At 44.1% G+C, this 14,284-nt stretch overlaps 1 protein-coding gene across 1 annotated transcript in view; it reads right to left on the bottom strand.

Moving 5' to 3' along the window:
- Window positions 1–14,284, bottom strand: part of RNF212 (ring finger protein 212) — a 54,785-nt gene that overhangs the window by 2,940 nt on the left and 37,561 nt on the right. The window contains exons 3-4 of the mRNA XM_069630229.1: window positions 12,684–12,758; window positions 4,541–4,694 (exon numbers count right to left, since the gene is read on the bottom strand). Coding sequence (XP_069486330.1) covers window positions 4,541–4,694; window positions 12,684–12,758 — 229 coding nt within the window. The remainder of the gene's footprint in view (window positions 1–4,540; window positions 4,695–12,683; window positions 12,759–14,284) is intronic.

Raw genomic sequence — 14,284 nt, 5'->3', positions numbered from 1 at the left:
TTTAGCTTGTCCTGTAGGTATTGAGGTCTGGTTTTATGCATTGCTCGGTAGGAGCTGCATAAGGTCTTGAAAGTCACCCTTTGTCCAAATGGGAGCCAGTGGAGAGTTCTGAGAGCTGGAGAGGTGTGATCTATTGGGCCAAGTGCTAGAAGCAGTTTGGATGCAGCGTTTTGTGCTCTTTGTAGTTTAATGAGGTGGTATGCTTGGACCCCGAGGTAGAGGGAGTTGGTGTAGTCCAGTCTTGACATTACAATAGATTGGACAGCAGCGAGTCTGTTGGGAAAGGAGAGGTACGGAAAAATGTGTCTGAGAATTTTGAGGTGATAATGGCAGGACTTAGAGACGTTGTTGATTTGGCGAGAGAGGGTTAGGTCAGAGTCGAGAGTGCATCCAAGGTTTTTTACTGTGGTTGGGGTGGTTTGGATGATGGCCAGGGTAGAGGGTGTGGGAGAAGCTCGGTGTTGCCGCATACCATGGTTTTAGTTTTGGTGGGGTTTAGGAGGAGGTAGTTTGTGGTCATCCAGCAATCGATGTCAAGGAGGCAGGCAGCGAGGTCGGGCTGACAGTTGGGGTTTGAGTTTGGGGAGTTTTAGGATTAGTTGGGTGTCATCAGCATAGTTGTAGCACAGGATATTGTGCAAGCGGATTATTCCTGGGAGGGTGGGCATATACAGGTTGAACAGGAGGGCTGATAGGCATGCTGCTTGTGGAACTCCGGTGTTGACTGGTCGGGCGGCAGAAGCAAAGGAGGAGAGGAGGGTTATTTGGTTCCTATTGTTGAGGAAGGATCCTATCCACTTGAGAGCGTTTCCACAGATTCCTAGGGAGTGGAGGTGGTTGAGGAGGATAGAGTGGTTGATTGTGTCGAAGGCGGCAGATAGGTCTAGGAGGATTAGTGCTGCGCAACCCGCAGAGTCTGCAGTGTTTTTAAGGTCTTCCCAGATTGAGGTCAGAGTGGTTTCTGTTCCGTGTCGAGGTCTGAAGCCTGATTGTGCAGGGTCTACGAGATTGTTGACTTTGACAAAGGCATTTAGTTGGGAGTATGCAGTTCGATCGATGAGTTTAGCAAGGAACCTGGTGTTTGAGATGGGGCAGTAGTTTTTGGGGTCGAGAGGGCAGAGGGAAGGTTTTTTAGAAGAGGCTTGACATGAGCAGTTTTGAAGGCGTGGGGGAAAATTCCTGAAGAGTGGGTTCTTGCGTGCTCTCCTGCGCAGGTAGAGGCAAATATTTCTTTGACGCGGGACGAACACGGCTGAAGACAGTGGATTTACATCAGTATACAGTCGCCATACTAGATATAGCGTGCCGGAAGCATTTTAACCTATAGCAACACCATTTGATCCCATATCAAGGAGGGACAGCCACTAATGGGAAAGTAACGGCTGCACAGAAAGGTTTTGTGGAGGAATTCTTACCTTCCAGACAATCCGTCCATTTTGCAGACTCTTTTCCCATTGGGGACCGACTGCACACAGGAACTCAGTTACATCCCGATACAGTTGATTGATACTTCAATAAAAGAAGATTTTATAACAGTGCTTCATGACTCTAATATTGAAATGACCACTCGTGACGAAAGTCCCAGTATTTTTTGAGAGGACTGAAACATGTTGAGTTTGTGATTTGGAGTAATACCAGGTCAAAAAGTAAATTAAATAACAAAAGTGTATTTGGAGATCCGGAGGGGATCTGAACCTCAAGAGAAAGGATAGAACTCTGAGGTTTTGTCAACAATTGATGCATTTTTACATTTGAAAAACTTCAATTATTAGATATGTGTGTTTTGTCATGGTTAAATTTGTATGTTTGTAGAGTTGTTTTTTATGATTAAGTCTGGACTTGTTCTCATGTGATGAGAGTTTTTATCTTGAAAATCTTAATAAAATTGGACATTTTTTGTATGTGAGGTTTAGATTTTTTACTACGGGATAACTGTTGATAAATGTGTTTTCTAGCTTTCCATTTCTTGTACGATTTATACTTTCCAAAAACCAAGGTAGAGGGCTACTCCTGGTTGGAAGGGTCATTTGGGTTCTCCCAACCAATTGTTTTGTGGATGATTGTCTAGCAGTCGATGATTGAGGCGGAGAAGTGTGTTTTGAAAATGATTGCTACTCCTCCTCCTCTAGAGGGTCGGTTGAGTGAGATGAGGGAGTAGTCTGGGGAGGAAGGCTTCATGGGCGATAGGGGCAAAGTCGTCGGAGAGCCAGGTTTCCGTGAGGAAGACTAGGTCTGGTTTGTCCGAGGCGAGGAGGTCAAAGATGCTGTGTCTGTTTTTTGCTACAGATCGGGCATTAAAGAGCATGCATCTTACTTCGGTACGGGGGGATGTTGTGGAGGTTGCAGGGGTGGTGGTTGGGAGGGGTGGGTGAGTGGCTAGGAGGGGAGTGAGGGGAGTGAGTGGAATCTGGAGGGTGAGGGAGGAGGGTTGGTCGATGGTGGTTGGGAAGAGTAGGCGGGCGGTGGAGCGGGTGGGTGTGGGGATGGTGGGGTTGGACAGGTGTGTGAGGTTGGTCGGATGGGAAGACGGATTTGGGGTTGGGGATTCCAGGTTGAAGCGTAGGTGATTAGGGGTTCTAGTTGTGGTTGGAGAAAAATCAAGGAAGAGGGGTTCGAAATAGGGTGTGGCAGGGGAGGAGGGTGGTGATGATCGAGGTTGAGAGATTGAGGTGGTGTGTCGAGACAGGAGGGGCGAGGAGTGATGAGAGATTGAAGGGGACCAGGTCCATTTCCTTTTTTCAGGGTTTTTATTGCATTTGGTGTGTGTTAGAGGGTAGGGGTGTAGGTCGGAGGGTGATGGGGATGTGGTTACTGTTCTTGCCAGGGAGAGACACGCAGTTTTTAGGGAGCGGAAGGTGTGAGGTCGGTGGAGGATGCTGGAGGGAGTTGAAGCGGGGAAAGGGGAGGGGGAGGGAGCGGGCTAGGTGAGTCCGGGAGGGTGGGACACAGGAGGGGCAGGGGGTGTGGGCGTGATGGGGCGGGTGTGGGCATGATGGGGCGGGTGTGTGGAGGGATGGGAGGAAAAGGGGTCTTAGGATGGTCGGCTCGCCATCAGGCTCCTTTACCTTGATGTTTGGATAGGTTGTGGGGTGACAGCGTGCTGGAGGGTGGGCTGGTTTGGGATGAGAGGCTTCTTCTGGCTTGCGAGTTGGATAGGGAGTGGGCTGAGAGTGTGGTGGAGGGTGGGATGGTTTGTGCTGGGAGGGGAAGGCAATTAGGGAAGAGGAGGGAGGGAGGCGCGCCAGAGTGAGGTTCTTTCTGTGGACCTCGATAGGTGGGATGGGCTCATGGTGTGGTTAGGGCGGAGTTAGGGTTTGGTTGTAATTCCAGGATTAGATTGTACCACAGTGACGACGGTTGGGCACACTTTCTAAGTTAAACTATACCACAGTGATGCTATTAGGTGCACTTTCTAGATTCACCTGTACCACAGTGGCGCTAGTAGGCACACCTTCTAGATTCAACTATACTTCAGTGATGGTATTAGGCACACTTTCTAAATATATCTATACCACAGATACGTTAAAAGGTATACTTTCTAAGTTCAAAGATTGGTACAGTGACGCTATTAGGCAGACTAAATTCAACTATACCACAGTGACACAATGCAGGTTCAACTATACCCCAGTTACGCTATTGGGCACACTTTCTAGATTAAACTACACCACAGTGGTGATATAAGGCGCACACTTTCTAGATTTAACTGTACCACAGTGATGATATTAGGCACACTTTCTAGATTTAATTAAACCACAGTGATGATGTTAGGCACACATTCAAAATTCAACTATACCACAGTGATGATATTAGGCAGACTTTCTAAATTCAGCTAAACCACAGTTATGCTATTAGGCACACTTTCTAAATTCAACAATAACACAGTGATGATATTAGGCAGACTATCTAAATTCAGTTAATTTACAATTATGCTATTAGGAAGATTTTCTGAGCTCAGCTAAACCACAGTTATGCTATTAGGCAGACTTTCAAAATTCAACTATACCAGAGCGATGATATTAGGCACACTTTCTAAGTTCGGCTAAACCACAGTTATTTAGAACAAGAATCTCATTGCAAAGGACAAAGTTCCTTAGACTCTGAAGAATGCAGTAATGTACCTCATCTCACCTTTGTACCAAAACTCTCCAGAAAAGACCTAGCAGCTCCCAATTCTAGGTTTGGCCAAATACAGTACAGATACAGAGAGACCTATTTTAGGGCATCCTTTGCTGCTATGTGCACCTTACATAATCTCGAATAATGTTACCTTATCCCAACCTGTGTTTAAACACAACCGAGGGACAGCACTCAATGGCAGAAGATCAAATGCATTGGATGGGCCGCCTGAGCCCAATATGCGTTAATCTTAAATGTACACCAAGCAAGCCAGGAGCACAAAAATGCCACTTTAAAGTGGCTTAAAGCCTAGGGGTCACAGCATGGACACAGTTATTGTGCAGGATCGGAAGAGATCCTGGATTTGAAAATGGTTGCATTATTTCATGACAACACCATAAAAGGAATTATGTGAATGACTTACCACTTGGCTCATTTATTCCCCCCCTTCTTGGCCCATCAATGTGAATCACTTCACCCCACCATGTCTGCATGGGTATCCTCCTTTTTGCCATTCTGTGTGTTACCAGGTATTGGGAGGTTTTACTGGATCCAGTTGGTATCAGGAATGTTGTGTCCTAACAAGTTGCAATGCACAAAGAATGAAGCACGGTTATCAGCTTGGCACTTTCATAATCACAATCAATTGGGCTTTGCATCCCAGGATGACAGAAATTGCACATTTGGAAGAGGGGCAAGTGCAGCATTGGGCTCTTTGCGGGATGTTAACACACAGCCCTATATAAGCCAGGTGCCCCAGTCTATATTAGAATTGCATGTGAGAAAGACTACAAAATAGACAAGCCATAAAACACGCAGCTCCTATTGTTAATTAAAGGCTGTTATTGATCACATCTGCTACTCTGTTTTAGCACATCTCTGTAATCGACTCCTTATTCCATATTTGTGTTTCATTTTGCCTTTTACAATAATAAGAATTTCAATCAATCATTACCTTGGCTGGTTTTGTTGAACAATTATCCAGGGGATCGGTAACAGCTACCAAACCTTGCTAAAGTAAACAGCCATGTTCTACAGCAAGTTGGGCTGCCTGCGTTATGGTACACATAGCCCTAAATAAATCACATGATAGCAATAACGTTGCCCAAGCAACAGTAGCTATGCTATTTCTTGTGAGGGAGCAGATAGGAATGTGCTCAGGGTCATCTGTCAGGCTGATATCATGGAACATGCACTTCTCTGAGAAGAGGTTAGGACCAGAGAGTGAGTCATCTTCAACCATGCACTGAAGTCAGAATGATTTTGGACTACAAGTCCTATCAGCCTTATCCAGCAAAGTCAATGATTATGGGTCAAAGGAGTTTTGTGGTCCAAAACATCTAGATAGCCACAGGCTGCAGACCCCTGGTCTAGGTACGCAGCCCTGAGTATTTCTTGTTACCAAAAAGATGCATGAGTAGAACCCATAAAAACTGAGAAGTCAGGACCGCCATACAAGTAAAAATAAGGGCCCCTGGCAGGGACCTGATCTGCCCAGGAGGGTACTTATATAATAATCAAAATTAATCAGGATGTGAGATCCTACAAAAAGCAAGCTACGGTTCTGAACAAATGTGTCTGTCTCACCATCAAAACCAAGGATCCCGTAGACAGGACTGTCTGCGTCACAACGTTTAACCCAGTAAGCAACCTCATCAAAACCACAATCAGAAAACACTGGCACCTCATCAAAAACGAAGGAAGTCTGGCGAGGAAACCACTATTCGCGTTCAGAAAGAACAAAAATCTAAGGGACACTTTGGTCCATACTTTTTTGGAACACTCTAAAACACCAGCAACATTATGGAACCTGCCACCAGTCGTGGGACACTACAGCTGCGGACACTGTGTGGCCTGCCGCCACACGACAAACAGCAAAACTTTCACCTACAAAGATTTCACATGGAACATGAACAACCACACAAACTGAGAAAGTAGATATGTCATCTACGTCATCAAATGCCCATGCACATGATATACATCGGAAAGACCATCAGACCTGTTAAACAGAGGATCAATGAGCATAGATCCTGCATTAAGAATAAAGTACAGGATTAAACCCTGATCGAGCACTTCAACAAAACTGGAACAAAAGTGGGTCCATAGACTAGACACAGTCCGCCACGGCCTCAACACAACCGTAGAGTGGAAACATTTTTGGGTCTAATCTCCACCCACTAGCGTGAGGCGGACCCATAGACGTTGCACCACTGCACACAATAATGTTTGACCCTAGAAATTTTGCCCACATGCTAGGTGTTTGGACTGAGAGCATTAATGTCACTAAACTGTATGAACCCATTTGGACTGTTTTTACAATCACTGGAAAAGAACTGTGATCACATGCTTTTTCGAGTACTTTTATGTGTTCAACAACATTGACTCTCGCATTGCCGTTCCACATGATCAGGCACTACATGTCCCAGCATCTGTAGCGCTTCTTAGTAGTTCCTGTCTTTTACAGAGACCGCCTTCAGTTTTCATTAGCGCCTCCACTGGAGCAGGCACTACATGTCCCAGCATCCGTAGCACTTCTAGTAGTTTCACGGAGACCGCTTTCAATTTCCATTTGCGGCTCGGCTCGGACCACTCCCATTGGTCCAAGCACCTCACGCTCCCGTGCCATTGGCCCAGGCGCCACACTGGGACTAGCTTATTAGCTGAGCTGGTTCCACACTGATGTTACAGCTACCACTACATCAGCAGATCCCCCGACGACGCACGTTGTTCTCACGGCTCGCGGTAAGTATACAAATCCAACAGTCACGCCTCCAGAGGCATCGCCCTCTTTACTAATTCGTTTACTCACTTACGGGAAGTCATTGATAGCGGAACCACCTCCTTCACTGTTTGGATCCACATTACCATCTTGTGTATAAAATGCACAGTAACTACTTGTTGCTATTCGGCCCCTCCAGCGCACTGCCATTCATCAGAAGAACACAGATGCACTACCAGTCCAGACGCACTTCTGCATTTTGCATCATGGTTTTCCAACAATGGCACTATTCTTGCGCTAGTGTGAACCAACTTGTCCACAGGCCATGGGGCTTTTATGCACTAATAATACCCTTCACGCCCTAGATCACATCGGGCAGCAGTTGATACCACGTTGTCCACACGCCCTGCAGCGTTTATGTACGTATGGTATTCGCCATTACACAAACGCCCGTTATCACACTATGAGCCTTATACTGGATCTTTTTCCCTAGGCACAAGCTGAGGCACTATGGTCCGCTCCAGACACCCACCACTGCACCACCGTCCAACAGTGGTAACTAGACCAGGGTCACCAACACCCTCACCCTAGTTCTAGACATTTGAGCCGATGCCTCATACTCACTTCCAATATTGTTTTTTTTACAGACGAGGGACCTTTTTAGGCCCTCCTCTAGCCAATAGGATCCTGACCGAAATTGATACCTCAGGAACCCATGGCTCCCCCAAGTGCAGTCTCGCACCAACCATCCAGCACTAATCCTTGGATGGTTTTGTACAGCATCACTACTGCTACCACAGCAGCAGGTAAGCTGTCCTTTGACATGGCAACACTAGGCCTCAATTATGAAACAATAAATAACACAATTAGACCCTGAGATCCTTACAAGTCCTTCTCTATTCGCAGACAATACGGACTACACCACATTTGGTGCTCATCCTGAAGGCCAACACTATCCAGGCGACAATTCTGCCTTCATGACCGAAACACACCTGTGTCGATCCCCAGTGACACAACTGAAAAAACCCCTTTTTTGTGTATGTCTTGTAGATTATGTTGTGTACACCCCGTGTTAACCATGCCCTGGACCACCCTATGTCCCGGGTGCACTATTGTTTAAATATATGTTCTTCAAACTGTTGTATACCATTGTGCCCTTAGGTGGAACTCTGTACCTCAATACAAAAGAGGTTGATACTCATTCTGTATTTCCACCAAATTTAATTAATCCTGTCAGTTCCTTTGAGCCTTTCGTGCTTATCGAAAGCTATCTAAACAAATTGAACAATAACACTTGTGTTTTTTTTTAAAATAAACTCATTTGTTCAGAACCGTAGCTTGCTTTTTGTAGGACCTCACATCCTGATTATTTTTGAGGACCGCCATACATGAGTGAGGATGTTGATCAATTGTAAGAATTCTATGAAGAGGACTAAAGGGATTCACTATAGAGAAATGTGTGTTTGGTATACAGTCTCCTCTAAACATAATAGGATGTTTAAGATTCATTCAACTGAAAGTTTGAAGTTTATATTTAAACACGCTTCGCCCGTTAGAACTTTGGTGTGTCAGCATTGTGAGCCTAATTCACAGAATCATAAAAGAAAACACAGCATGAAAACATTATATCATGAACAGATTAATTGTATCTATAAGTGCAAAATAATTTTTTCACCTGAAATATTTAAGCTCTATCAGGGCTAAAAATCAATACAAAAACCTTTCGGCTCAACAAACACTGAAAAGCATAAAAGTAAGAATGGAAAGCACAGACTCTTGACTGTGATCGAAGGATGAAGGTTTGGCTAAATTAGGAAGGCTTCCAAAACGTAGACATTATAGATTACATTAGTCTAGCATGGCCCTGGATGAGTGGAGCTATCCTATCTGCGACTGGATTACACATGCTTAATTCAGTCCAATGGACTGGAATTAGATATCAGGCTTGCACAGATACGCAAAAATGAAAGATTACCTTTTTCCACAGCCCACGACAATACAATCTCTGTCAATCGAGGGCCACCATTCGTCAATCTGTACCCTGTAAATAACATTCAGGTGATACAATCTTATGATCCCAAGCCCGACTTTATGATGTAGCCAGGCTGGGACTTTATCTCTTAGGGCTTATCTTGGTTTGCTGCTTAGAGGCATATGTACGTTAGTGATAACTCTTTTTTTAAATATATTGATAAATTGGAAAAGTGAGGATTTGGATGATGTGTTTTTGTTTTAAATGTGTAAAAAATGTGTATAAGAATCTATAATACAATAAAAATGAAAGCAAAGTTAGTGATAACAATGTTCCTCTTGACCTGAATGAATGTACTTATTTTGTAGATTGCTATAAATGGCATTTAATTTTCCATCAACGGAGATTGTTAGTGTATGGGTTGGCATGTATGTTTTTTGCTGTGATCTAAAGGTTTTGACTAGGCCTGGGAGGGGCTGTATTTCATCATGCGGATGTCCTTCCAGACCCGAGTTGGGGGTGCACATTTACTTAGCTTGTCCATTTCAGGCTTGCCTCCACCTTAATTCTGCTTTTTGCTGCTTTTTGGATTGTTTTTCCGCTGTCATCTGCAACTCTTCACCCACTTCATGTTCAATAGTCTCGAGCAATTCCGAAACTCACTTGATTTGAGTTTAGCTGTAATGCACTACTTTATGGATTGCCTGGTTTCTTCCATATTGGGCTTCTTGAAATAACTTGACGCAGTGAGGCACTTTCGACTGTGAGCATTGGGGACTGTAGCAAGGAGCTGTTGATTTGAGTTGAGACATCTGGTAGAGACGTTTCAACCCATGACATTTAGAACTGTGGCGTCTGTGGTATTTATGCTCCTTCTGTTGGAAAACGTGTTTGGACGTCTGGATCAACCGGACCGCTGTTTGGTTCAGCATAATTCTCAGGCTTCACATTTGCTTTCCTAGACTGCTTTATAGTTCCTCTTTCAGTAGGTATACTCAGCGTCAACACCTCAGGTATTAGTGGACACAACAGTTTTTCCGAAACTACTGGGGAGTTATAGAATATGCCAGTCTCCTCCTCCGTCACTCCCACTTTCAACTCTCTCAGTCTTTGTCTTCTTCGTGCACAAGGACCTCTGATGTCCGACTTGCGCTTGGGGTTTGTTGTGAGCAATACAATCGCATGGGGGGGTTTCTGGCTGGCTTGCTGGTTCCCTACACAAAAATCCATAATCTTGAGCTGCAGGGGGAAAATTAACTTCAAGGGGTATTTCATTATTAGTTATGAACTGAGAGCTTCCTATTTCTTTCGTATATGAGGCTACACATGTAGCTGTAGCGGTAGCTGTACAAGCAGAGTGCGCCTTTGAGTCCTATCTCAAGCCATTAGGGCTTGAGATAGGACTTTTCATTAAAGGATTTTTAGAAACAATAAACAAGCAATGAAGCACTAAAGCAATAGAGTACTTCAGTACTCATGAAGAAAGTGCTGCACAAATATCAATTGTAGCGCGCTCACTGAATACCCATACAAATATAAGGCTTTCCGATTGTGGCTGGACTTAGTTGTAAAACGGCACATAACAAACGCTAGAGTTGAGCGACGTGCTACCTGCCTAATCCCATTGATACCATTTGTACCTTAGTATGACTCACTCTTCAGTGTGTAGCTCCCAGCTGCAGAGTCTCTCCTCGGTCCTCGCCACTCTATTCACAACCCTCACTACCAAAATAACCTTGACCCCGAAGAGCCCAGGCTGGAACGCCAAGAGGGACGCGAGGCAGACAGCAGTCGCATCAAACAGGAGCCGACAAGGATAAAGCAGCGGGACTAGAGAGCACTGAACGTGGGTCGACTCTTCAGGTGGGTAGAGTTGAGTTGACAAGCCACATCGCAGGGGGGCATACAAGACTTCAGCATGCCCGCTGCCCAACTGCTGCTACCATTAGCAAATCAGTGTTTGGGACAAATAGTTATGGACAGAGAGAGAGAGAGAGCAACATGAGAGACACTTGCTGCAGGTCATACAACTGTAAGCAGCGAATATGAAACAGAGATTGTGTGTGTGGTGCATCTGGGTCTGTGTGGGTGTGGGGTGTGCTTGACCATAATTTGCTGGGTAGTCTACAGTCCGGTTTTCATCTTTAGTACAGAATCAAATCAGCCCTGGTCACACAGTGGGATGATATCCTATCAAGCACTGACAAGAGGTGTTTGTCACGGTTAGTTATGTTGTACCTCTGCCCAGCATTTGGTACCGTGGACCATGAGATCTTAAGCTCCCACCTTTTGGAGGTTACTGGGATTTCTGAAGAAGTCATTAACTGGTTTCAGTCTTTACTTATCTGGAAACTTCCAGTCAGTGAACCCTTGTCTGTTTTTATATGATTCTGTTCCAATTTCCTCTGTGGTACAACAGGGGTCACCCCATCTCTGCTTTTGTTTAATATCTATATTCGTCATTTACTTACTCTATTCGATATATTTGGCCTCTTTTGCCACTGCTTTCACTCTATATCCCCTAAAGATGATTTTTCTCAGCTGACTAATGCTCTCAGTGAAGTTACTGCATGAATGCTATACAGTGGTGTGTAAATGAATCCACCCAAAACTGAGGTAATGTTGTTGGAACTCAAACATATGATCCAGTTAGACCACCACTGCCAGCCAATCTTTTAGCAGCTGAAAAGAGTATTTGTGAAACAGGTAAAGACTTTGATGATCCTCTTTGATGCCGACCTGATAAAACAACATGGGTGTGAAAAGTGTTTTTTTCAAAATGTGTAGATTATTTGCCCGGACTGGAATTTGCCATGGTGTGGAACCTTACTAAATTCCAAACACAACTATGCCAATACCCTTTATGTCGACTTCCTCAATATGGACTATGAAAAGTGACTGCTTACCGCCCCTGCAAATTGCTGGTGTTCAACTCCTCTACGGCCTTCATGAATCCCACTATGTCTTGGGCTTTTGGAAAGCCCATCATTGGCTTCCTGTGCCTCCGGGGATACCATTTGAACTTCATTGTCTATTATTTAAATGTCTCCATGGGCTTGCTCCTTCTCATTTTGTAAATAAAATATGTTGGTATAGGAAGAGGTGCACTTTGGTCATTGGGCTACTTTATGCATTCACAAAGCTATGTGTAAGACTCGTGTGGGGGGGGTAGGTTTGCGGTAGCAGGCCCTCGTCTCTTTATCCAGGAAAATGTGTGATCTTTCTTTCCTTACCGTGTTTCAGAGATTCCCCTACCGTGTTCCAAAAATCACTAATGACATTTCTTCTTTGTTGAAATTCACTAAATCATCTCGCAGGTAGGGCCTCTTCACCTCCCCAATCACAGGCCTACCTTTTTCTGTGCGTATGAACTCACACCTGACTGGGCCCAGGGAGGCATATTTAAAATCACTTGCATTACCAGGCAGACACTTCTAGCTCATTATAGGCTATCCACATTGTGCAACCACCAACGTTGGGACCTATTCTCTTATTGCTCAATTAGTTTTTCATAAATGCCTAATTATCTCGCACAGACCACCGATTTGTTTAGAAGTTTGTGTATAGCAATGGAAGGAGGGAAATTAGGTTTATATTCTTTTAGTCACACTACAGAAATAGAAAATAAAATAACAAAATACTTGAAGGTTTTTATCCTGACTGACCTATTTCTATTTCTGTAAAGTTTACGATTACAAGAAAATATCACCAAAAACTTAAACTATATGTTACCATAACAGACACGTATTATCTAGTAATATAAATAGTTAAATAGGCCAATATGTATTAAGTGTATATACACTAACCATGCATTCATCATGTACTTACCAAACATATAACATATTAGTAATATACATGCTCTCACAATTCACTTACTTGTGCAAATTGTTTTGAATATTTTTTGCAAAGCAAGTTGACATCCATGAAAAATGCCTGGACATCAGGATTCACCTGTTGAGAAACGAACAGTATGAAAAAGAATACAAAAAACAAAGGTCTGAATAGAATCTGCAGCATCATCTCCAATACCCTAGAGAAAATGCATTTCAGGTAGAATCTCGATTGTACAAAGGGCAGGGGTGGGGGGGTGGGCGGGAGATCAGGATCCAAGACTTATATGTTTTTAGTATGGAAGACATGCAATGCCCTGTATAATTGTTTAATAAAAATGTATGTGTAACAATATTGTTAGCATTCACCTTTCAGCACAAAACTAAAATAGACTTTTTATATAGCTACATTTATTATGCTTGGAAAGTAAACAAATCAGTAAAGCTCAATCCTTCAAAAACAGAGTTTTGCATAGCAGGCTCAACCTCACCCAAGCACTTATCGATTGGGCCACATGAACATGGAATCTGCTTGGCTTCTACCATGTGGGTAACGAACATGGGGGGCATCATTGATACAGCCTTGTCATTGGCCTCTGAAATCTCTCAAAGGGTCAAAACTCGGTTGTGGTTGTACAACCTACAACTGACTTAATAAATGTTTTTGTGCTGGCAAACGCTTATAGAAATCAGGCAATTATAGCCTTGGTGTTAATAAACAGACTATGCCGACATTAGATTTCTCAATATAAATAAGGGCTTGAAATCTGCACAATGTAGCAGCACATTTTCCAACGGTGACTCTTATAAGTGAGCATACTATACTTGTGAATGAAATTGGAATAGATGTTCGTAAACCAAAGGAGGGTGAAAGATCTAGGAGGACGGGAGGGGGTTAAAGAGCCAAGAAGCTGGGGAAGCAAAAGACCCAAGGGGCTGTTGAAGGATAATAATGCATGGGGCTGTGGAAGGTGAACAACCCAGAGGCTGGGGAAGGAGAACAACCCAGGGGGCTGGGGAAGGAGAACAACCCAGGGGGATTGGTTGATGAATAGAGCTGAAAAGGGGGCAGAGGTGATTAAAGAAACAAAGAGATGCTCAGAGGAGTTGAGGAGGTGGGAAGATGCCTGCGAAGGCTGAGAAAAATGAGGATGCATTTTGAAGAGCTGGGGAGAGGAGGTGTAAAGAGATGAGAAGAAGAGGCACTGGATGTAGAGGCACCTAAAGATGAGAGTTTCAGCAAGAGGTAAGGAGGAATCAAGAAGGAGGCGATAGGAGGGGGGCCAGAGAGGGGAGTTTGAAAAGAACATTGCCAGGAGTCAAAGAAAGGAGGATGTACAGAGAAGGACTGAAGGAAAGAGGGATTGTAGTAGTGTAAAGAAGGAAATAGGACCAGATAATAAATAGGAGACCCTGGAACAGACCCATGCATGTCCTAGGGAGGCCTCCTATCCTTCAGGCCCACGAAAAACTGGTTCCCAAGCAAACCTAAACCCCAGACCTGCCAGGACACTCCACAGTACTCTAGCTGCACAGGTGCTTTGACAAAAAAATGATAGACATAATAAACTGAGACTTTCTTGAATTAAAGAACAAGACTGACAAGGGGGGATTCAGAGAAACCGCCAAAGAAATTGCAAGAGACCT

The sequence above is a fragment of the Ambystoma mexicanum genome, chromosome 6q (assembly GCF_040938575.1).
Source record: "Ambystoma mexicanum isolate Mex_15411 chromosome 6q, UKY_AmexF1_1, whole genome shotgun sequence".
NCBI lineage: Eukaryota > Metazoa > Chordata > Amphibia > Caudata > Ambystomatidae > Ambystoma > Ambystoma mexicanum.
Note: the sequence above shows the minus strand (reverse complement) of the source record. Positions and strands in the feature narration are given on the sequence as shown.